Source organism: Carcharhinus amblyrhynchos, chromosome 14 (assembly GCF_965287045.1).
Source record: "Carcharhinus amblyrhynchos chromosome 14, sCarAmb.v2.hapA, whole genome shotgun sequence".
NCBI classification, from domain to species: domain Eukaryota; kingdom Metazoa; phylum Chordata; class Chondrichthyes; order Carcharhiniformes; family Carcharhinidae; genus Carcharhinus; species Carcharhinus amblyrhynchos.
The window spans coordinates 56,205,740-56,231,558 of NC_137337.1; the positions used below are offsets into that span (position 1 = coordinate 56,205,740).

At 44.4% G+C, this 25,819-nt stretch overlaps 1 protein-coding gene across 4 annotated transcripts in view; it reads right to left on the reverse strand.

Moving 5' to 3' along the window:
- wdr21 (WD repeat domain 21) overlaps nucleotides 1-21,210 on the reverse strand; it is a 119,486-nt gene extending 98,276 nt beyond the window's left edge. Inside the window, exons 1-4 of one of the 4 annotated variants that reach the window (XM_080202912.1) lie at nucleotides 21,128-21,191; nucleotides 12,481-12,584; nucleotides 8,158-8,266; nucleotides 7,111-7,214 (exon numbers count right to left, since the gene is read on the reverse strand). In XM_080202912.1, the coding sequence (XP_080059038.1) occupies nucleotides 7,111-7,214; nucleotides 8,158-8,264 (211 nt within the window). In that variant the 5' untranslated portion in view covers nucleotides 8,265-8,266; nucleotides 12,481-12,584; nucleotides 21,128-21,191. Of the gene's footprint in view, nucleotides 1-7,110; nucleotides 7,215-8,157; nucleotides 8,267-11,423; nucleotides 11,443-11,572; nucleotides 11,592-12,480; nucleotides 12,585-21,127 lie in introns of those variants that run through there. The other 3 variants (XM_080202913.1, XM_080202914.1, XM_080202915.1) reach the window with 3 other exon arrangements.
- Nucleotides 21,211-25,819: the final 4,609 nt, after the last annotated feature.

Sequence of the window (25,819 nt, forward strand, 5' to 3'; positions counted from 1 at the left end):
CTATTTGCCTACTTGCTTTACCTGGATGCTAACTTTTTTGTAATTCAGGTATGAAGTCACCCAGATCCATCTGCACCATAGAGTTCTGTAGACTCTCTCCATTCAAATAATATTTTGCATTTCTATTCTTCCTACCAACATAGATAATCTCATATTTCCCACAATTGGTTAAAAAATTTAGATTTGTAATGCCAAAGAACAAGGAACAAACAAAAATAGAACATCTAAATTGGAAGAGGGCTAACTTTAATGGGAGGAGTCCTGAGTCAACACCCGATTCAAGGAAGGAGAAAGAAGCAATGTCCTTACGTGGCCTTGTGAGGGTACTAAGACATTACTCTGTATTTTCTTTATAAAATAGATATAGATATCCTGAAAGCTATTTCTAAAAATTTTAAAAATGGACAATGTCAAAAATAGCTTAATCTATATCTGTCTGTGACCCTTGAATTAAAGAAGGGACAGTATCAGGGAAACTCACAACTTATCTCTGACCAGCCACGAACAACTCCCTGTGGGCTACACAGACCAAATTCAAAGAGAGCTATACAAAGATCATCTGTATTTTTCAGTCCAGATCAGCCAACTGGAGTCTGCTTGTCTGCTAAGACAGGGGCCCTGCAACCTTTTATTCAATTCTTAATGGTTGAGTCATCGAACAATTTCAGGGTCCCAGATGAAGGATACACATCTTTTGTGAAAGACAGCGCGAAGAAGTGGAAGTTATGTGCTATAGGCCACTAGCTTGTTTGATAAGAAATGCTGCCTCGCTATGAAAATCTCAATTTGCCATTTTACCAAACAAACAGCAGGACAGAAAAGGAGCTATGTCTAGATTGAACACTTGGCTCCCATCTACCCTGTTTCTGCTGGAACTTCCATACCATTGCCTACATGTCCCTACATGTTTATCTCATTGTATGAAGTCAACACCACCAGAAAAGTGAATTATCCAGCATTTCTTTTCAGCTCACAGACACTCTACCCTGTGAAGGAATACTTCAATGAACTTTGATATTCAACTCTGGAACCCATGTTAAACACACTTTATTTTCTCTGTGATCTCTGCAACGTGAACCTTTTTTTTCCTCTGTCCTTACTTTACTACATGAATGCAAAGGAGACAACGTTGCAACCGTCCTCCCATGTTTGAGTATGTGGCAAGTAAACTGACTCTCATATCTCTTTGCTGTGGGGTTATGAATAGCAATAAGGTCACACTAAAGCCAAGGGGTTGAAAAACACACCAATGCTTTAAGAGGGAGGCAACCCAAAATACCTTTCTGTGTACACATGGGTAGTAAGAGAAATTAGTGCTGTTTAAATCAACCCACACACCCTTCTGCAACAGGCCTGTTAAATTTTATCTGATAACACGATTATCACAGTATAAAAATGCCTCTTGCCAAAGTCACAAGTGACGTGATTGTGACAAAAAAACTATTTTCACTCATCCTTCTCAATCTGTCTGCAGCCTTCAATACAATTGACCACATCATCACCCTCCAACATTTCTGCACAATTATTCAAAATTATCAGACTGCTTATCCATCAGCAGTTGAAGATAAGTAGTAATTTTCTCCAATTAAACGATGGGAAACTGAAGCCATTGTCCTTGGTTCCTGATCCAAATTCCACTGCCCCACTACCAACTTCAACCCTAGCAACTGTCTGAGACCAAACACAGTTTGTTCACAATCTTGGTGTCATATTTGACCCAAGATGAGCTTCTAACCAAATATTATTAAGACTATTATTATTATTAAGACTACCTATGTTCATCTGCCCCATATCACCCAAATTCACCCCTGCCTCAATTCTTTCGCTGATACATGTTGAATGTTAATTGTGTTTAATTTTATTCATATCATCGGTATTAATTTGGGATCCACTTGAAGCCCTATAAATCAACACAGACTAAAACTATGGTTATTGGGTCAGACCACAGAATCCTTACAGTGCAGAAGGAGGTCACTCAGCCCATTGAGCTTACACAGACAACAATCCCACCCAGGCCCTATCCCCATAACCCCACTTGGTAGAAGTAGGAGTATTAGCAACATTTAAGAGGCATCTGAATGGGTATACGAATAGGAAGGAAAGGGGGGGATCCGGACCGAGTAGGATAAGAGATTTTTTTCTCTAGTTAGGGTATCATGATTGGCAGGTCGAAGTGCCGTTCCTCTGCTGTACTTTTCTTTGTTCTTTGTATTTACCCTGCTGGTCCCCCAACACGTTGTAATTTAGCATGACTGATCAACCTAGTCTGCACATCTTTGGACTGAGAGGGGAAACCGGAGCACTGGGAGGAAACCCATGCAGACAAGGGAAGAACGTGCAAACGCCACATAGACAGTCACCCAAGGCCAGAATTGAACACCGGTACCTGGTGTGTGAGGTAGTGGTGCTACCATGCCATCCTATAGTGTTTCCTTGTATTGCGTAACTAAGTAATTATAGAAATTGTAAAGATGGACTCCAGTATTATCCTGGAGTAGACAGCTGAAACCCTAATTCACACCTTTGTCACCTCTGAACTTGATTATGGGAATGCACTTCTGGCTGGCTCCCCACATTCTATCCTCTGGAAATTGAGTTTATCAAAAACGCTGTGACCTAACCCGCTGAATGTCCTGTTCATCTACCACCCTGTGCTATCTGATCTACACAGATTCTTAGCCAAGAAGTGATTCAAGTTTAAAATTATCTTAATTATTTTCAATCCACCTCCACATCTCTGCAATGTCCCCAACCCCTATAATCTTCCAAAAGACATGGACTCATCTAATTTTGCCATTTGAAAATTCCTGATTTTAATCAAAGGATTGCCACAGTTCCAGGCGACCATAGTTACTCTCCCTTTTGTGGGGAAGGGTGGTGATGATATAACCAGAGAATCACTTCACCTCAGGTGAGGGACAAGATTGAGAGGGTGGGCCTTCATGAGTAATCTCAACCAATTCTGGAATTGAAGCCATGCTGCTGGCGTCACTCTGCATCATGAACCAGCCACCCAGTCAACTGAGTTAACCGACTCCCTGATGTTAATCACTCCACTAGAGGTAGCCCATGCCTCTAATTGCCTTGGCCCCGAGCTTTGGCATTCTCCAATTCTCTTTTTCCTTTAAAGATGCACCCTGAACTTACCACTTTGACTGAAGGTTTGGACATCTGCCCTAATGTCAACTATGTAACTTGGTGTCAAATTTTGCATTATAACACTCAAAAAACAAAGAACAGTACAGCACAGGAACAGGCCCTTCAGTCCAACAAGACTGCACCGATTATGATCCCTGCCTAAACTAAAACCGCATGCACTTACTGAGTCCGTATCCTTCCATTCCCATCCTATTCATGGATTTGTCGAGATTCCCCTTAAATGCTGCTATTGTACCTGCTCCCACCAGCTCCCTGGGTAGCACACTCCAGGCATTCATAAAAAACTTGCCTCTCACATCTCTTCTAAACTTTTCCCCATGCACCTTAAATCTATGTCCCGTAGTATTTGGCTTTTCCAGCCTAGGAAAGAGCATCTGACTATCCACTCTGTCCATGCCACTCAATGTTGTGGACTTCGATCAGATCACCCCTCAATCTCCGTCATTCCAGTGACAACAAACCAAGTTTATCCAGCCTCTCCTCATAGCTAATACCTTCCAGACCAGGCAACGTTTTGGTAAACCTCTTCTGTACCCGGTCCAAATGATCCACATCCTTCTGTTAGTGTGACGACCAGAATTGTACACAATGTTCCAAATGAGGCCTAACGAAGGTTCTGTACAGCTGCAGCATGACCTGCAAAATATTATACCTCAATGCCCTGACCAATGAAGGCATGGATGCCGTATGCCTTCTTGACTACTTTATCCACCTGTGTTGCCACTTTCAGTGATCGGTGGACATGTATACCGAGATCTCTCTGCCTGTCAATACTCCTAGGGTTCTACCGTTTATTGTATAATTCCAATATGCATTGGACCTTCCAAAATTCATTACCTCACATTTGTTCAGATTAAGCTCCATCTGCCATTTCTCCGCCCAAGTCTTCAACCAGTCTACACCTTGCTGTATCCTCTGACAATCCTCTTCACTATCCACAATTCCACCAATTTTTGTGATGTTTGCGAACTTACTAATCAGACCAGCTATGTTTTCCTCCAAATCATTTATATATATTACAAACAACAAAGGTCCCAGAACTGATCCCTGTGGAATAGCCTTCCATTCAAAAAAACCATCCCACTACTGCTACCCTCAGGCTTTGATGGTCAAGCCAGTTCTGTACCCAGCTTGCCTGCTCTCCTCTGATCCCATGTGTTTTCATACTCAATCAAGTTAGTGAGACACGACCTCCCCTTCACAAAGCCATGCTGTCTATCACCAATGAGTCCACTTGTTCCCAAATGTGAATAAATCCTGTCCCTAAGAGTCTTTTCCAATAATTTCCCTACCATTGACGTAAGGCTCACCAGCCTATAATTTCCGGGATTATCCCTGCTGCCCTTCTTAAACAATGGAAGAACATTGGCTACCCTTCAGTCCTCTGGGATATCACCTGTGGCCAATGAGAATAAAAAGATTTCTGTCAAGGTCCCAGCAATTTCCACCCTTGCCTCCTCAGTATTCTGAGGTAAATCCCATCAGGCCCTGGGGACCTATCAATTTAATGCCTTTTAAGGACCCAACACCTCCTTTTTGATATCGATGTGACCCAGAATCTCAACACACCCTATCCTAGGCTCTTCATCCACTAAGTCCTTCTCTTTGGTGAATACTGAGGCAAACTGTTCATTTAGTATCTTGCTCATAGATTCATAGGTCCATAGATTGCCTCCACTATCCTTGAGTGGACCAACCCTTTCCCTGGTTACCTTCTTGCTCTTTACATATAAATTGCCACAGGATTTTCCTAAATCTTGTTTGCCAAGGACTTTTACCAGGATTCTACTGCTGTTTCAAACTTGCTCTCCTAACTCCTTCCTACATTCTTTGTACCCTCAAGGGCTTCATCCGGCCTAAGCATTTTAGGCCTTATAATTGTCTCCTTTCTCTTTTTGACACGGCTCAAAATATCCCTTGTTATCCAGGATTCCTGATACTTGCCACACTTATCCTTCATCCCCAGGAGGTACGTGCGGCCCTGAATTCCAATCAACTGATGCTAGAAAGACTCCCACGTGCCTGATGTTGATTTACCCTCAATCAGCCTCCCCAAATCTACACTCTCCAGATCCTGCCTAATGTTGTCGTTAGTCTTCCCCTAATTTAACACCTTCACCTAAAGACCATTCTTGTCCTCATCCCACAAGCACTTCACACTGTTCTCGAAATGCTCTTCTACTGAAACTTCGATCATCTGGCTGGGCTCATTCCCCAATACCAGATCTACTATGGCTCCTTCCCGAGTTGGGTTATTTACATTCTGTTTCAACAAACCCTCCTGGATGCTCCTTACAAATTCTGCTCCATCCAAGCCCTTATCAGTAAGTGAGTTTCAGTCAATATAGGGAAAGTTAAAATCACCCACCATAACAACCTGTTGTTTTTGCATCTTTCCAAAATCTGTTTGCATATCTGCTCCTCCATCTCCCACTGGCTGTTGGAAAGCCAACAATAATCCTTCAACATTGTGACTGCACCCTTCCATTTCTGAGCTCTATATTACCTCACTGCCTGAGCCATCCGAGGTGTCCTTCATCAGTACAGCTGTGATATTCTCCTTAACCAGTAATGCAACTACCCCACTCCCTCTACATCCCCTATTCCTGTCTGAAATATCTAAATCCTGGAATGTTTAGCTAACAAACCTGTCCCTCTTTCAACCAAGTCTCTGTAATAGCAACAACATCATTGTTCCAAGTACTAATCCAAGCTCTAAGTTCATCTATCTTACCTGTTATACTTCTGTGAAGCATCTGAAGTTTTATTACATTAAAGGCACTATATGAACACAACTTTTTCCCACTTAATTGTCATCCCTTTCCTTTTCCCTTCAAGGTACTAATGGCTGGCAGGATAGTAATGTACAAACAACTGCAGATCTTTAGCATCTGATTCAAACAAGCTGCCAGAGGTAATAGGAGAGGTGGGTACAATTTTGTCTTTGAAAAAGCATTTAGATAGTTACATGAGTAAGATGGGTATACAGGGATATAGGCTAAGCATGGGCAATTGGGACTAGCTTAGTGGACAAGTTGGGCCAAAGAGCCTTTTTCCATTCTGTTAACCTCAATGACTCTAAACAGTCAAGAGTTTTGTTTGAACCCTGGCAGAGTGTCACTGGACTATAGGTGAATATGGAGGGCACTGATGCTGAGCCCTGTCCTGACCATGGTGAAATGCACATTTTCCTGCAGAATGAATGAAACTAGTTTAAAATGGAAACACTGACTGATTTTTCCTGTTCCCTGATTATTACAAGGTCCTTACTAAGAACAGCAGCCATAGCACAAGCTAGGATCAAAACTAGAACAATTTCAATTGGTATACAATGAGTGGTGCATGCGTTACTATGCCATCAGGAAAATGACTGTGAAATTGTGCTCAATTTCAGATGACTCATGAGTTGTCAAAAACTAATATGGCATTACAATATTTAAGGAATGCAAGGTAAGAGATTAGAAAGTGAGATAGTCCTTCTCAGTCAAATAACACACCTATTGTTATTGAATATTATGCAAAGCAATCCACAGATTAAATACATAGGCGGTTTGCCAGGATTCCACTGCTGTTTCAAACTAGTCTGAGGTCAGCTCTTGCTAATGCCTATGTATTACGTTAAAATACTTTCCCACTTTAAATTAATCAGAAAGAGAGCAAACTCAAGATTCTCCACGGGACAAGAAAACAGATGTCCTGTTTCAACAAAATCTTTATGGCGCCATGACTAGAGTAGTATTCATAAATTGTGCATGGAATATTTTTACAGATCACCCTTAATTTAAGGTTATTCAGTTCAAGTATTTGAAAATTCAATGCTTTAGCAGTTTTTATTTCCCACTTTTCTGTGTTATTTACATTACCAGATTCTTGGTCAACACAACAAACAACTTTGAATTAACTGTAGACAGTGTAACAACACACAATATTGCCACAAGTGTTTGTACTTACCTGGCACACCAGTTGACACAGAAGCACCGCTAGTTGATTCAACTGCTGAACTACTCAGTTCACTCAGCTCACTTAATGATGCATCACGTTCAGATCTCTCGTTCCTAAACGTAATGATAAATTTCCTAAATTTAGTAATAAGTACTGTGTCTTCATAGAATTGCATCAAATCTTCAAATTTAACCCTTTTGACATGTCAGTCTAAACCTCAAAGAAATATGCACAGCAACAGGTCACTACAATGGCCTTTCTTCAAGCAAAATCCAAAACAAACTTAGTTTAAAAACACACAACTGACTGGCTGTCCAGTCAGCCAACACATTTGCCGATCTCCAGACACTTGGATGCGAAAGCTCTTCAACAGTAAAGAATCAATTCCTGCAAATGGGATTCTTATCTGCTGCAAATCTTTCACTAGCAGTTGATCAGGCTTCAACTCTAACACATCATTTTGGGGGAAAAAGGAAAAGAAGGAAATAGTACTTCCCTAACATGTACTGCTCTTTATTCAAACAAAAAACATTATAGAAACATGGACCATTTGCACCCATTGTTCTCTGCCACAGCAACTCAGCTAGTGCCACCCTCTCCTCTTTCCTCTAACGCTGAAATTAATTTTCTCTGAAGATAATTATCCAATTCCTTTTAAAGAAAAAACCACAGTTAAGTTTGCCGCCACTACACTTTCAGACTGTGCATTCCAATATCCAAAAGGGTGATGGAAGGAGGTCATACAATAACTTTTATAAGGAATCAGATAATAGCTTTTAGAAAGTAAAAAGAGAGAGCAGGGCACTAGGAATAATTGGAACACCCTTTCAAAGTACGGTTACATGCAAAATTGGCTGAATGGCCTCCCTCTGTGCTGTATCATTCTTTGATGCCAAGAAACTGATTTGACTAACTGAGTTATTGTCCTCATTATCAGCACAGCAGTTCTTACACAAGCAACCAGGGACAAACTATAGTTTTAAAGTCTGACTAAAAATGCCAGTCTTTTGAGGCCAATTCTCCCCATTATGGCAACAAGCAGTAGCAAAGTTTTACCTTTCTCTTGACATGCGATTATTGTGCCCTCGATATCTCTGTGAATTATGTCGCTGGCGACCTTGCCATCCAAATTGGCTACCACAATGCCACTTATTTCTCTTCATTTCTGTAAATATATGAAAAATTCTTGGTTATGCACCAATAACAGCAATGGCATTGCACCAATATTCACCTCCTGCCTGAATTACTCTCCAATGTTTGATGATTTTACCTATTTGAAATGCAAGGACCATGTCCTCAATGATCAAGTAGATTGGATGTGGGTGTATATATACTTAATTGTTTGAGAAAAATGGTGGTGAACTGTCTTCTTGAACTGCTGCCATCCATGTGGCATAGATACACATACTGTTTAAGAGGGAGTGACAGGATTTTTAATACATTGTAGATTGTCTGCTGGTGCCAGGGTGAGAGACATTGCCAAAGGGCAGGAAAGGGTATTGAAGAGGGAGGGAAAGGATCCAACTGTTATGGTCCATGTTGGGAATTTTGGGAATCCCAGGAACCAGAAGCTCAATTGGACAGCAGGATATCCATGGTTATAATTTCTGGATTACGACTTGAACCATACAAATTAGTGCAAGAATAAGCAGATTCAGGAGCTGAACATATATGGGGAAGTAGGATTCCATTTCATGGGACACTAATTCCAGCACTGAGTCAGGGAGGAATTGTACTGTTGGGACAGGCTCTACCTGAACTGAGCTTGGACCAGGGTCCAATTGTAAAAGATAAATAATACTGAGCTAGGATGTGGCCAAACAGGCCACCTAAGATGGCGATTTACAAAACATGCTGGGATAGTTGGCCAAGTAGAAACAGCCTTAAATGACAAAGATAAACAGGCTGCAGCTCTAGAATACACAGCAAATAGGCCAATTCGAAGACAATGGACACTCTCTGGTCAAACATATTTGTTTGCCAGACAAAATGGAGCCTTAACCCCTTATTTGGGAGGGAGGTATGTGACCAATGTGCCTTCAGCACTTACAGGCATGGCTGTTGGGTACAAACCCAGAGAACGGTAATGACAGCACTTGATTGGATTCTATCAGGGTGATAAAACACTGATTGATTGATTGGTAATTACCAAGAGGCTGCCCAAAAGGGCAGGAAACCAGTAAGGAATAAAACATGCTGCCCAACAGAACTCTCTGTCTCTCTCACAAATGACACGATCATGAGGGTGAGGAAGAGACAGGCACAGAACCACCACGAGGAAGAGCCACCACACCAACAAGAGCCAGCAGAACCAGTATCAGACCAGATCGAAGGACCACAGAGACCAACACACGGATAAAGGACAATATCTGCCTGGATACTTGCCAGTCACATAAAAGTTGAGTCAAGATCTGAACTTGAATTTTAGTATTCCAAAAAATAACTTATATATCGATTGTGTGGTTGATTACCATTAATTGTGCGTATGAATAAACATTACTGTGTTAACAAGAAGTTGATTCAATTTTTTGTCCACCGTTTAAGGGTTAAAACACACTATGTAGCAGGCACAACAGAGCCTAAAAAAAGTATTGTACAATAATAGAAGTGTTTGGTAAGAAACAAGGTGCCTAATTAACATAAATAAGGCCCCTAGCTAACATGTATTTTTTTCAAAAAGGGATTAACTAGTTTAATCAAGGGGGACGTCATGGAAGGAGACTTCAGACCTATGGCATACACCGTCCACACAATGTGGAAAATGATGACCACGTGAGCAGAAGGTGAGTCTAAATGCAGCTTCGAGCTAATCAGATTTCAGAGCTGGAGCAGTGGGTGAACTTACTGGAGCATCTGCAATGCTAAATGAGTTGTGGATAGCTCATTTTATGAGGTGGTCACACCGCAGATGAGGATTGTACAGACAGAAAGGGGATGGGTGACAAACCATCAGGAACAGTAAAAGACCAGACAAGGTGGTGCAGGAGTCCACTGTGGTCATCCCTCTCTCAAACAGATATACCACTCTGGATACTGTTGGGGAAATGGTCTTTCAAGAGAAAGCCACAGCAGCTAAGTTCATGGAACCACAGTCGGCTCTGCTGCTCAGAGTGGCAAGAGGAAAACAAATGGCAGGGCTGAAGTAATTGGGGATTCAATAGTTCAGGGCACGGACAAGTGCTTCTGTGGACGCAAACGTGAATCAATGATGGCATGTTGCCTTGCTGATGCTAGGTTCTAGGATGTTGCAGAGTGGCTGCAGGGCATTCTGGGGAGGGAAGCTGAACAGCCAGTGGTCCTGGTACACTTTGGTACCAGCAACATAGATAAATTAAAGGATATGGAGCTGCGAGCTGAGTACAGGAAATTAGGGATGAATTAAAATGTAGGACCTCAAATATAGTAATCTCAGGATTACTCCCAGGTCCACTTGAGAGAGTAGGAACAAGAGGATAGACCAAATGAACATGTGGCTAGAGAGATGGTATAGCCGGGAGTGATTCAGTTCTGTTTGGGAGTATTTGAATGAGAGTGGCAGAGAGGGTACGATCCCAGCAGCGGGATCAGATAGGTCAGATTCAGATCAGGAAAATGGAGTTTGCGATAGTCATTAGCTAGTGATGTTGCAGTTAGGCCACATATGGAAGACTGTGTCCAGTTCTGGTCGCCACAATACCAAAAGGACGTGGAGACTTTGGAGAGAGTGCAGAAAAGGTTTACCAGGATTTTGCCTGGTATGGAGGCGATTAGCTACAAGGTGAGATTGAGTAAACTAGGGCTGTTCTCCCTGGAAAGATGGAGGTTAAGGGGTGATCTAATAGAAGTTTATAAAATTATGAAGGGCATAGAGAGGGTGAATAGTTGGAAGCTTTTTCCCCAGGTCAGAAATGCCAAACACAAGGGATCACAAGTTCAAGGTAAGGAGGGGGCAAGATTCAATACAGATATATGAGGGACGTATTTTACACAGAGGGTAGTGGGGGCCTGGAATGCACTGCCAAGTAAGGTGGTTGAGGCAGACACGCTAGGGTCATTTAAGACTTATTTAGATAGCCACATAAACAGACTGGGAATAGAAGGACACAAATGGATGGTCTAGTTAGGAACATACGATGGGTGCAGGCTTGGCGGGCCGAAAGGCCTATTCCTGTGCTGTATTGTTCTTTGTTCTTTAAACTCCATCTGCTATCTCTCTGCCCAAGTCGCCAACTAATCTATATCCTGCTGTATCCTCCAATGGTCCTCATCGCTATCCGCAAATCCACCAACTTTTGTGTCATCGTAAACATTTTCCACCAAATCATATATATATACATACACACCTTATTTATACATACAAACAGCAAAAGTCCCAGCACTGATCCTGGAGGAACACCACTTGCCATAGCCCTTCATTCAGAAATGCATCTTTCCGCTGCTACCCTCTGTCTTCTTTGACCAAGCCAGTTATGTATCCACCTTGCCAGCTCACCTCTGATCCCATGCGACTTCACCTTCTGTACCAGTCTGCCATAAGGGATCTTCTCAAAGGCCTTACTGAAGGCCTTTTAGAGATGCGAGGACTGATTAGGGACAGTCATCCTGGTTTTGTGAGTTGAGTATCACATCTCACAAATTTGATTGTGTTTTTTTGAAGGAGTAGCCAAGAATGTAGATGAGGGCAGTGCAGTTGATGTTGCCTACATGGGCTTCAGGGAGGCCTATGACAATGTATCGCACAGTAGGTTGTTGCATAAGGTTAAATTTCACAGGATCTAAAGTGAGGTAGCCAAATGGATACAAAATTGGCTTGATGACAGAAGACAGAGGACAGAGGGTGGTTATAGAGGGTTGATTTTCAAACTGAAGGCCTGTGACCAGCGGTGTGCCAGAGGGATCAGCGCTGGGTCCACTGTTATCTGTCATTTATATTAACGATTTGGATGAGAATATAGGGGGCTTGATTAGTAAATTTGAAGATGACACCAAGATTGGTGGCATAGTGGCCAGTGAAGGTTATCTAGGGTTGCAGCGGGACCTTGATCAATTGGGCTGACGAATGTCAGATGGAGTTTAATTTAGATAAATGCGAGGTGATGCATTCTGATAGATCAAACCAGGGCAGGACTTACTCAGTTAATGGTAGGGCAATCGGGAGAGTTATAGAACAAAGATCTTTGGGGATACAGGTTCATAACTCCTTGAAAGTGGAGTTACAGGTGGACAGAGTGGTGAAGAAGGCATTCAGCATGCTTGGTTTCCTTGGTCAGAACATTGGGACGTTTTGTTGAAGTTGTACAAGACAATGGTAAGACCACACTTGGAATACTGTGTACAGTTCTGGTCACCCTATTATAGGAAGGATATTATTAAATTAGAAAGAGTGCAGAAAATAGTTACTAGGGCACTACTGGGGCTTGATGTTTGCATCATAAGCAGAGAGTGGATAGACTGGAACCTTTTCCTCTGAAGCGTAGAAGGCAGACGGGTGATCTTATAGAGGTCTATAAAATAATGAGGGCATAGATCAGCTACATAGTCAACATCTTTTCCCAAAGGTAGGGAATCTAAAACTAGAGGGCATAGGTTTAAGAACAGGGGAGAGATGCAAAAGGATCCAGAGGGACATTTTGTTCCCCCACACAGAGGGTGGCGAGCGTCAGGAACAAGCCGCTAGAGGCAGTAATAGAGACAGGTACAATTTTGTCTTTTAAAAAGCATTTCAGTTACATGGGTAAGATGGGTATAGAGGGACGTGGGCCAAATGCAGACAACTGGGACTAGCTTTGGGGTTTAATAAAAAGGGCGGCATGGAAAGTTGAGCCGAAGGGCCTATTTCCATGCTGTAATCCTCTATGAATCTATGACACTCCAATCTGCGCCAATCATGTTGTCCTACCTAGACCAACCATCTGAATCTCTCTATTCCCCATCTGTTCGTACGTTGATCCAGATAAATCTTAAATGTCACTAACGTGTCTGCCTCAACCACCTCACTTGGCAGTGCATTCCAGACCCCCACCACTCTGTGTGTAAGGGGCCTCTCCCACACATCTCCACTTATCCTTCCGCCCGAAACTTTGAACTTGTGCCCCTTTGTAATTGCCATTTCTGCTCTGGAGAAAAGTTTCTAACTGTTCACCCTATCTATATCCCTCATAACTTTCAGCCTCTGTCTTTCTAGGGAGAACAATTCCAGTTCATTCAATCTCTCCTCATAGCCAATACTCTCCATACTAGCCAACATCCTGGTAAACCTTTTCTGTACTCTCTCCAAAGCTTCCACATCCTTCTGGTAGTGCGGTGGCCAGAACTGAACACAGTATTCCGAATGTGGTCTAACCAATGTTTTGTATAACTGTAACATAATTTGCCAAATTTTATACTCAATGTCCTGGGAGAGCGCAAGAGAGACACGACCAGGACAGGTTGTTGGCGATCTGGACAACCTAAAAACTTGAAGCTCTCAACCCTATTTCGCCCCCATTGATGTAGACAGGGGCATGTTCTCCTTTAAGCTTCCTGAAGTCAATAACAATCTCCTTCATTTTGTTGACATTGAGGGAGAGATTATTGTTGCTGCACCAGTTCACCAGATTCTCTATCTCATTCCTGTACTTCGTCTCTATCTCACTACAGTGGTGCCATCAGCAAACTTGAAAATCGAGTTGGAAGGGAATTTGGCCACATAGTTGTAGGTGTATAAGGAGCCCCTTTTTGCACCTCTTTCAATTTGGTCCATTGCATTCGCTGCTCCAATGTGGTCTCCTCTATTGGAGAGACCAAGCATAGACTGGGTGATCGCTTTGCTGAGCACCTTTGGTTTGTGCGCAATCAAGACTCTGACCTTCCTGTTGCTTGCCATTTTAATACATGATCCTGCTCCCATCTTCCATGGCCTGCTGCAGTGTTCCAGTGAAGCTCAACGCAAACTGGAACATAACATAAGCACAGAAGAACAGTAAGCAGGCATAGGCCATCTGACTGCTTGAGTCTGCTCCACCATTCAATAAGATCATGGTTGATCTTTTTGTGGACTCAGCTCCACTTACCTACTCACTCACCATAATCCTTAATTCCTTTACTGTTCAAGAATTTATCTATCCTTGCCTTAAAAAAAGTTCTATGGCATTACCATTGACGAATCCCCTACCATCAACACACCGGAAGCTACCACCGACCAGAAACTGAACTGGACTAACCACACAATTACTATAAGGACATGGTCAGAGTGCCAGAATTCTGCAGCAAGCACCTTAACTCCCGATTCTTCAAAGCCAGTCCACCATTCACAAGGCACAAGTCTGGAGCGCAACAGAACGCTCTCCACCTTCACGGACAAGTACAGCTCCAACAACAGAAGCAGCTCAACCCCATCCAGGACAAAGCAGCCCATCTGACTGGCATCCCTCAACCACAAAATGCACAGCAAGATACATTGCAGCAACTCCCCAGGGCTCCCTGGACAGCAGCTTCCAAATCCACCTACCAATTAGAAGGACATGAGCAGCATGGGAACATCATCATCTGACCCCTCAAAATCACACATCATCCTGATTTGGAACTCCCTCCAATATTTGCAGATATAGTTGTGCCACATGGACTGCAGCTGTTCAAGGAACAGTTTATCACCACCTTAAGGGCAACTAAGGACAGGAGAACAAATGCCGACACAGCCAATAATGCACATGTCCAGCGAACAAAATTTTTAAAAAATTACTTCTCAAGGAAATTAACATAGAGCTATCACTGTGCATATCAGGGAAATTTGTCGTCGGAATCCCCCAAAAAATCTGAGAAAATTCAATCATGGAGATAACCAATGGAAGAAAAGTCACCCCAGAGAAACAGAATCTGCTTCTCCAATTACAGATTTTGTTCCTCCCTTCCTTATGCTCCATCTTCTCCAGTCACAAGTTTTCAATCTTGCTGATCATCCAGAGACAGATTGGAGAAGCAATAAGACTTGGGGTCCAGAAACAGAATACAATCAACTGGGGCAACAGAAAACACAAGCAAACATATCAGAAATGGTCACTCCACCATTACAATAAGTCCATCTCTCTTGGCTTCCTCTGGCACCAAGAACATAAGAAATAGGAGCAGGAGTAGGCCATCTAGCCCTTCGAGCCTGCCCCGCCATTCAATAAGATCATGGCTGATCATGGCTGTCAGTTCCACATTCCCGCCCTCTCCCCATAACCCTTAATCCCCTCTCTTATCAAAAACCCATCAACCCACGTCTTAAAAATATTTAGCGAGGTAGCCTCCACCACTTCAACGGGCAGAGAATTCCAGAGATTCACCACCCTTTGAGTGAAGAAGTTCCTCCTCAACTCCGTTCTAAACCGCCCCCCCTTTATCTTGAGGCTGTGCCCCCTCGTCCTACTATCCTTTCCGAGTGGGAAGAGTGTCTCCACCTCTATCCTATCCATCCCATTCATCATCTTATACGATTCAATGAGATCTCCCCTCATTCTTCTAAACTCTAACGAGTACAAGCCTAGTTTATTCAGCCTCTCCTCATAGCTCAAGCCCCTCAACTCCAGCATCAGCCTAGTAAACCTCCTCTGCACTCCCCCCAAGGCCAAAATATCCTTGCGTAAGTACGGCGCCCAAACTGCACACAGTACTCCAACTGTGGCCTCACCAATGCCCTATACAGCCGCAGCAAGACCTCCCTACTTTTATATTCAATCCCCCTCGCTATGAAGGCCAGCATCCCATTCGCCTTCCAGACCACCTGCAAGCTGGGTTTTTGCGACTCATGCACAAGGACCGCAAGGTCCCTCTGCACCGGCGCCTGCTGCAGTTTTTCGCCACGTAAGTAATAATCCTTCCTACCATTATTCCTACCAAAGTGGACCACCTCGCACTTGCCAACATTAAATTCCATTTGCCATTTCCTGACCCATTCGCCCAGCCTACCTAGATCCTTCTGTAGACTCTCCACACCCTCCGCGCAATTTGCCATTCCACCAATCTTGGTGTCATCAGCAAATTTCGACACCCTACACTCGGTTCCCTCCTCCAGATCATCTATATAAATGGTAAATAGCTGAGGCCCCAGCACCGACCCCTGGGGCGCTCCACTAGTCACCATCCGCCAATCCGCATAGCACCCATTGACCCCCACTCTCTGCCTCCTATTTGACAACCAGTCCTCTATCCACGCTAACACCCTACCCCCAACTCCATGTCCCCTGACCTTCTGCAATAACCTCTTGTGAGGTGCCTTGTCAAACGCCTTCTGAAAATCAAGAAAGACCACATCCACCGGCTCTCCTCTATCCACCGCCCTAGACACATCCTCATAGAACTCCAGTAAATTTGTCAGACACGACTTCCCTTTAACGAAACCGTGCTGCGTCTGCTCTATCAAGCAATTCCTCTCAAGATGCCTCGCAATTTCCTCCTTGATGACGGATTCTAACATTTTACCTACAACAGACGTTAAACTAACCGGCCTATAATTCCCTGCCTTTTGCCTGGCACCCTTCTTAAACAACGGCGTAACATTAGCCGTTTTCCAATCTTCCGGCACTTCCCCGGAATCCAGCGACGTCTGGAAAATAACCACCAAGGCATCCACTATCACCTCCGCCATTTCTTTCAGAACCCTCGGATGCATTCCATCCGGTCCTGGCGACTTGTCCACAATCAGCCCCTCCAGTCTGTCGAGCACCGCCTCTCTAGTAACAGTAACGTCATTAAGACCCTCCAGTCCTACCACCTTTCCATCACAAACACCCGGCAAATTATTCACGCCCTCCTCCGTGAAGACAGAAACAAAATAGTTATTCAGGACCTCAGCCATATCCCCATCCCCTACCACTAAGTCCCCCTTCTCATCCTCTAAGGGGCCAACGTTCACCCTAGCCAGCCTCTTCCTTTTTATATATTTATAAAAACTCTTGCTATCCTTTTTTATATTAAGCACTAGCCCAGCTTCATAGTTTCTCCTACCCTTCTTTATCAACTTATCGCCTCACTATAGGAAAGATGTAGAAGCTATTGAAAGGGTACAGAGGAGATTTACAAGGATGTTGCCTGGACTGGGAGGCATGCCTTATGAAGTTAGGTTGAGGGAGCTGGGACTCTTTTCCCTGGAGAGACGAAGGTTGAGAGGCGACCTGATAGAAGTTTGTAAAATGTTGAGAGGAATAGATGGGGTGGATTCTCAGAGGCTATTTCCCTGGGTTGAAATGGTCGCTATGAGAGGACACAGATTTAAGGTGCGGGGAGGAAAGTACAGAAGTGATGTTAGGGGTAAGTTTTTCACTCAGAGGGTGGTGAGTGAATGGAATCGGCTGCCGTCAGTGGTGGCGGAGGCGAACTCGCTGGGGTCTTTTAAAAGACTTCTGGATGAGTATATGGGGTTTAATGGGATTGGGGGTTATAGATAGGTCTATAGATTGGTAGGTGTTGATGTGTTCGGCGCAACTCGGGGGCCGAAGGGCCTGTTTGTGCTGTAGTGTTCTATGTTCTAACTTCTTTGTCAATCTTTGTTGACATTTAAACCTCTCCCAATCCTCTTCTCGCCCACTACTCTTAGCTACTCTAAACGCCTCCACTTTTAATTTAACACTTTCCTTCACCTCCTTTGTTATCCACGGCTTATTACCTCTCCTCCTACTGTCCTTTTTGACCATCGGAATAAATTTCCGCTGAGCACCAAGAAAGATCTCCTTAAAGATCCTCCACTGCTCCTCAGCAGACCTACCTTCCAACATGCTCCCCCAGTCCACATTCGCCAATTCTTCTCTCATCCTACCGTACTCCCCTCTGTTCAAACAAAGGACGCGTGTCCGGGAACCCACTTTCTCCTCCTCCATCTGCACCAGAAACTCTACCATACAATGATCACTCTCCCCAAGAGGATCCTTCACCGCAAGGTCCCTAATTCTACCCGCCTCATTACACAACACCAGATCCAAGATAGCTCGCTCCCTCGTCGGCTCCAACACACACTGATCCAGGAAACTATCCCGGCAGCATTCCAAGAATTCCTCCTCGAGCCCACCACGTCCAACATGGGTCGACCAATCTATATGTAGATTGAAATCCCTCATAACTACAATAGCTACAGATCTCCTGTCTAAAAAACACCTTTCCACCACTACTGTCTTGTCTCCTATGACCAAGCCAGTTCTGTATCCATCTAGCCAGCCCACCCTGAATCCCATGTGATTTTAGTTTTTGTACCAGTCTGCCATGTGGGACCTTGTTAAACACCTTACTAAAGTCCATATAAATGACGTGCACAGCCTTCCCTCAACAGTTATCTTTGTCATCTCTTCAAAAAACTCAGTCAAGTTGGTGAGACATGACCTTCTCTATACAGAACCATACGGAGCTGCTGTATTTGATGTTGAGACTGGAAGGCCAGAAGTTGAAGGCCGTCCCATTCCTGCACGCCGCACTTATCTGCGCGTTAACAGCCCGCCCCACCTCCAGATCATTACTCGGAGGCCTATAGACGACACCCACTAGCGTCTTCCTCCCTTTGCTGTTCCTAATCTCTACCCACAATGATTCCGCTTTCTGCTCCTTGGCTCCAATATCATCCCTTGCTACCACCCTGATGCTCTCCTTAATCAGCAGAGCTACCCCCCACCCGCCCCCCCCACCCCCCCCACCCACCCACCCCCCCCCCACCCCCCCACCCACCCCCCCACCCCCACCCCACCCCACCCACCCCCCCACCCCCACCCCACCCCACCCACCCCCCCACCCCACCCACCCACCCCCCCACCCCCACCCCACCCCACCCACCCCACCCACCCCCACCCCACCCACCCCCCCCCCCCCCCACACCCCCCCCACCCCCACCCCACCCACCCCCACCCCACCCACCCCCCCCCCCCCCCCACACCCCCCCCACCCCCCGCCTATCCTTCCTAAACATTTGATACTCCTGGACATTCAGCTCCCAGTCCCTGTCACCTTGCAGCCACGTCTCTGTAATGGCCACCAGGTCATATCCATTTGTGCTGATCTGCGCCACCAGCTCATCCACTTTATTCCGAATGCTTCGTGCATTCAGATAAAGCGCCTTCATCCCTGCCTTCACCCGGACCCTATTTGCCGTAACGCCACCAACCATACTCACGCCCCCTACTCCCTCTATTATTGGGACATCCTCGGCCTCTTCCCTTACCCGTACCCTCTCCTCAACTTTAGACCCTGTAATGTCACCTACCCTCGCACCCTCTCTCTACGCCCCCCCCCCCCCCCCCAATTAGTTTAAAGCCCTGTCTACAGTCCTCTTTACTCTATTTGCCAGCACTGTGGTCCCAGCACAGTTCAGACCAACCCCATCCCGCCCGACCTTTCAAAGAAGCCCTTTCAATGGGTTTTGTGGGTGACTCCGAAAGAGCCTTTGGATTATTAGATTTTCATCTTGCTCATTCTGTGCTGGTGGAACAGCATCTCAACTTCTGGCTAGGCACATTATAGCCTTCCAGTCTCAGCATCAAATACAGCAGCTCCATATGGTTCTGTATAGGGAAGGTCATGTCTCACCAACTTGACTGAGTTTTTTGAAGAGATGACAAAGATAACTGTTGAGGGAAGGCTGTGCACGTCATTTATATGGACTTTAGTAAGGTGTTTAACAAGGTCCCACATGGCAGACTGGTACGAAAACTAAAATCACATGGGATTCAGGGTGGGCTGATTAGATGGATACAGAACTGGCTTGGTCATAGGAGACAAGACAGTAGTGGTGGAAAGGTGTTTTTTAGACAGGAGATCTGTAGCTATTGTGTTCTGCAGTGATCAGTGCTAGGACCTCTGTTGTTTGTAGTACATATAAATGATATAGAGGTAAAAAAGGAAGGGTCTGATTATTACGTTTGCAGAAGACACAAAGATTGGTAGAGTTGCTGATATTGCTGGGATTTTCACAGGATACATCAGGATATAAATAAATTTGAGACTTGGGCACAGAAATAGCAGTTTAATCCGAACAAATGTGAGCTGATGCATTTCAGAGGATCAAATTTAGATATGAATTATACTGTAAATGGCAAGACCCTTAGGAACATTAACATACAGAGACCTGAGTGTGCAAGACTACATTCCCTGAAAACGACAACACAGGCGGCCAAGGTGATTAAGAAAGCATTTTGCATGCTTGCTTTCATCAGCCAGGGCACTGAGTAGTTGGCAAATCATGTTGCAACCATGTAAAATCTTGGTTAAGCTGCATTTGGAGTACTGCGTGCAGTTTTGGTCACCACACTATCAGAAGGATGTGGAAGCTTTGGAGAGAGTGCAAAGAAGGTTCACCAGGATGCTGCCTGGTCTTGAGGGCGTTGATTACGAGGAGAGGTTGAATAAACTAGGATTGTTTTCACTGGAAAGACAAAGGCTGAGGGGAGACCTGATAGAGGTCTGCAAAATAAAAAGAGGCATAGGCAGGGTGAATAGTCACTTCCCAGGCTGGAAGTGTCAGCTACAAGTGGGCACAGGTTCAAGGTGAGAAGAGAGAAGTTTAAGAGAGATGTGTGGAGAGGGCTTTTTCACACAGGGAGCATGTCTGGGTACCTGGAACAGTGGTAGAAACTGGCATATTAGCAATATTTAAAAAGCATCTGGATGAATACACGAATAGGGAGGAAATGGAGGGATACAGACCAAGCAAAGGCAGAGGTCTGTGTTTAGTTCGAGCATCATGATTGGCACAGCTTGGCGTACTGAAGGGCCTGTTCCTGTGCTGTACCTTTGTGTTTCTACATTCTTGTCATTTAACCTCACCTGACCTCTACCCTATCACAGATCTTCTCCTTGGGCCTTTCTTCAGTTGCTCAAAAACGATTACATTTCTAACTTCCCCACAAAGGGGAGTTTTTTCTCTCTATTTCTCTGTCTGATTATGTTATCGGACTTGCTAATTCTTCTCAGCATTTTCTATGTCTATTTTAGATTTCTATAATAGCATCTGTAAATTGTGTGTAAACCATCCGGAACTGCCCTTTCTCGAACTATCTAATCCCGACTTCCTAACTACCGGCCGGTGACTCTTTCATCATCAGTGTCTCACCTCCTTCCCCTGACAACCAGCACTCGCCACCTCGCGATTCCAAACCTTCACAACCCCTTCAAAATGGCCGCTTTCAGTTCCGGGGTGAGTGCGCATGCTCCGCGCTTTGAACGCCGCGCGCATGCGCGAACATGTTTGGCGCCGCAACTTGAAGTCAATAAATAAAAGCAAATCACTGTGGATGCTGGAACCAAAAGTGAAAATGCTGCAAAATCTCAGCAGGTCTGGCAATATTTGTAAGGAGAGGAAAGTTTGGAGGCCAGATGATTTTTTGTCAAAGGCATGGAAATATTTTATACTGCAGGATGAGGGAATGAAAGATGAGCCATAGCCACAGAAACCAAGGGAAAAGAATGTGCACAAAATGGCTGTTCACAGAGTGAATAAAGGGTGTGAATGGCCAAATGGCAGAGAAGCTGAGGGGCAGCATGGTAGCACAGTAATTAGCAGTGCTGCTTCATAGCTCCAGGGATCTGGGTTTGATTCCTGGCTTGGGTTACTTTGGGGAGTTTGCACGTTCTCCTCATGTCTGTGTGGATTTCTTCTGGGTGCTCTGGTTTCCTCCCACAGTCCAAAGATGTGCAGGTTAGTTAGATTGGCCATGCTAAAATTGCCGTTAGTATCATGAGATGCGTAGGTTAAGGGAATTAGTGAGTAAAGGTATAGAGGTGCTGGGGACAGGGCCTGGGTGGGATTGTGGTAGGTGCAGACTCGATGGGCTGAATGGCCTCTTTCTGTGCTGTAGGGATTCTATGATAAGCTAAAATCAGAGGGTAAACTGACAGATGGAAGCGAGAGATAAAAGTTGCAAAGGGGGTGAAAAGGTAAGGGAAGAGGGATAAAGTAGTGGGAAGAGTGGGGAGGAAGAAAAATGAAGAAAGACAATAAAGAAATAAAAGATAGAGAACAGTAAAAATAATTAAAATAGAATGAAAACAAAGGGGTCAAGGTGGGGTAGAGCATATCATCTGAAGTTGTTGAATCTGCTGTAAAGCACTTAACCGGAAGATTGCTGTTCCTGTAGTTTGCATTGAGCTTCATTGGAATGTTGCAGCAGGCCAAGGACAAACATAGGCATGGGAGCAGAATCGTGTGTTAAAATGGCAAGCAATCGGAAAATCGGGGTCCTGATTGCACGCAATTAAACTAAATCAAATTAACTGAGGGATAAGCCCCAAAAGGTCAGGAACCGCCCAAAAGAACAAGGAGGAAAGGAAACTTAAAACATAAAACTGTAGGATATAGGAGCAGAATTAGGCCACAGCCCATCGAGTCTGCTCTGCCATTCAATCATGGCTGAGATTTTTCTTAACCCCATTCTCCTGCCTTTCCCCCATCAGCCCTGACCCCCTTATTAATCAAGAACCTATCTATCTCTGTCTTAAAGACACTCAATGACCTAGACTCCGCAGCCTCCTGCAGCAAAGATTCACCACAGTCTGGCTGAAGAAATTTCTCCTCATTTCTGTTCTAAAGGATTGTTTCTTTAGCCTGAGATTGTGCTCTCTGGTTCCAGTTTTTTCCTACTGGTAGAAACATCCTCTCCACATCCATTGTATCCAGGCCTCATAGTATTCTGTAAGTTTCAATAAAATCCCTCCTCATCCTGGTACAGACCCAGAATCCTCAATCGTTCCTTATATGACAAGCTCTTCATTCCAGGAATCATTTCTGTGATCCTCCTCTGGACCTTTTCCAAGACCTTTCCATCCTTCCTTAGATATGGGGCCCAAAACTACTCACAATACCCCAAATAGGGTCTGACCAGAACCTTATACAGGCCTCAGAAGTATATCCCTGCTCTTGCATTCTAGCTCTCTCAACATGAACGCTAATATTGCGTTTGACTTCCTAGCTGCTGACTGAACTTGCACGTTAACCTTAAGAGTCTTGAACAATGATTCCCAAGTCCCTTTGTGTTTCTGATTTTTTTCAACATTTTCCCATTTAGAAAATAATCTATGCCTCCATTTCTCCTTCCAAAATCCATAACCTTACACTTTCCCACATTGTATTCCACCTGCCACTTCTTTGCCCACTCTCCTAACCTGTCCAAGTCCTTCTGTAGCCCTCTTGCTTCCTCAATACTACCTGTCCCTCTACATATCTTTGTTTCATCTGAAAACTTAGCAACGGTGCCTTCAGTTCCTTGTTCCAAATCATTAATGTATATTATAGAAAGTTGAGGTTCCCAGACTGACTCCTGAGACACACCACTAGTCACCAGCTGCTATCCTGGAAAAGCCCCCTTTATCCCTACTCTCTGCCTTCTGTCAGTCAGCCAATCCTCTATCCATGCCAGGATCTTACCCTTAACACCATGGGCACTTATTTAACAGTCTCCCATGTGGCACTATGTCAAAGGCCATCTGCAAATCCAAATAAATCATGTCTACTGGTTCTCCTTTATCTACCTTCCTTGTTACCTCCTTAAAGAACTCTAACAGATTTCTTAGACATGACCTCCCCTTGACAAAGCCATGCTGACTCAATCCTACTTAATCATACCCTTTCAAGTACTCTGAGATCTCAACTTTAATAACGGACTCTAAAATCTTGCCAGTGACCAAAAGTCAGGCTACCTGGCCTATGATTTCCTGTCTGCTGCCTCCCTCACTTCTTAAATAGCAGTGTTACATTAGCAAATTAAAATGTGATTAAAGGTGTTGATTATACACTGCTGCCCCTGCAGTGCCCAGTGGACATGGAAGGCCTCCACAGTGTCCTTGGACACCGCATGCTCCCTCTTCAGGGACACCTGGCAGTGAATGTAGCCGCAGTAGAGGGCAGACTGCCTGGTCGGACGATGTCCTCGGTCGCCTGCTGCCTGGACTTGTTCATGGCAAGTTTTGTTTGGCTCAGGAGCAGATTCATGAGGAGGTCCTTCATCTCCCCCGAGCCCCTACCCTCCGCACCGGGTGTCCATAGATCAGGAGCACGGGACTGAAGTGCAAACAAAACACGAATAAAAGATTTTTGAGGAAACTGAAAAGCAAGTGTAGTCTATAACGTGAAACATATACATGGTCCACGGACTCCACAAGATTGCAAAAAGGACATGTCTCTTGGGAGCCCGTGAACCAGTGCAATCTACGATTGTACGATACTGCTTTGTGCACCAGTTTCCACCCCAGGTACCCCAGTGGGGGAGGATCCTTCCATAAAGGGACCTCCACTGAGGACTTCCACTGCCAGATGGCGGCAACTTGGAGTCCGTGATTAAAACAGAGAATACTGGAAATGTTCAAATAGCCTGGCAGCATCTGTGGGCAGAGAAATAGAGTTTACATTTCAGATCTGTGGAACTGGTGTAACAGTTCGGAGCAAGTAAAAGCGTGGAGAGCAGGAGAGACTAAGTAACAAAAGGCTGAATCTGTGGAGTGATCATCATTGCTGGATTGCCAGCCATCCCACTTCTATTTTGTTGAAACTTCCTGGGCAAATCCCGTGGAGTCCTTGTGTTGAAACTTCCAAGTTGTTCCTCAGCCCATTTTCAAGGCTACAATCATCCAGAGACTGGATGGTGCAAAACCAAAGGGAGTGCTAATGGGACAAGTAAAGATATGTCTAGAGGAAGCTATAGAGTTATACAGTACAGAAGAGGCTCTTCAGCCCATTGAGTCTGTACCAATTTTAAAAACTACACTAATCCCATTTTCCAGTACTCGGCTCTTAACCTTGAATGCTATGACATTTCACGATCTCATCCACATACTTTGAATTGATTTGATTTGATTTATTATTGTCACATGTATTAACATACAGTGAAAAGTATTGTTTCTTGTGCACTGTACAGACAAAACATACCATTCATAGAGAAGGAAACGAGAGAGTGCAGAATGTAGTGTTACAGTCATAGCTAGGGTGTAGAGAAAGGTCAACTTAATGCAAGGTAAGTCCATTCAAAAGTCTGACAGCAGCATGGAAGAAGCTGTTCTTGAATCATTTGGTATGTGACCTCAGGTTTTTGTATCTTTTTCCCGAAGGAAGAAGGTGGAAGAGAGAATGTCCAGGGTGCTTGGAGTCCTTGATTATGCTGGCTGCTTTGCCGAGGCAGTGGGAAGTATAGACAGAGTCAATGGATGGGAGGCTGGTTTGCTTGATAAATTGGGCTACATTCATGAGCTTTTGTAGTTTCTTGAGGTCTTGGGCAGAGCAGGAGCCATACCAAGTTGTGATACAACCAGAAAGAATGCTTTCTATGGCAAATCTGTAAAAGTTTTTGAGAGTCATAGCTGACATGCCAAATTTCCTTAGTCTTCTGAGAAAGTAGGGACTTTCTTAACCATAGAGTCAGCATGAAGGGACCAGGACAGGTTGTTGGTGATCTGGACACCTAAAAACGTGAAGCTCTTGACCCGTTCTGCTTTGTCCCTGTTGATGTAGACAGGGGCATGTTCGCCTTTACCCTTCCTGAAGTCAGTGACAATCTCCTTCATTTGTTGACATTGACAATCTCCTTCATTTGTTGACATTGAAGAAGAGATTATTCATGCCATGCCACTTCATCACATTCTCTATCGCATTCCTGTACTCTGTCTCGTCATTGTTTGAGATCCGACCTACTATAGTGGTGTCGTCAGCAAACTTGAAAACTGAATTGGAGGGGAATTTGACCGCACAGTCATAGGTGACTGGGGGCTGAGAACACAGCTCTGTGGGACACTGTTGTTGAGGAATATCACAGAGGAA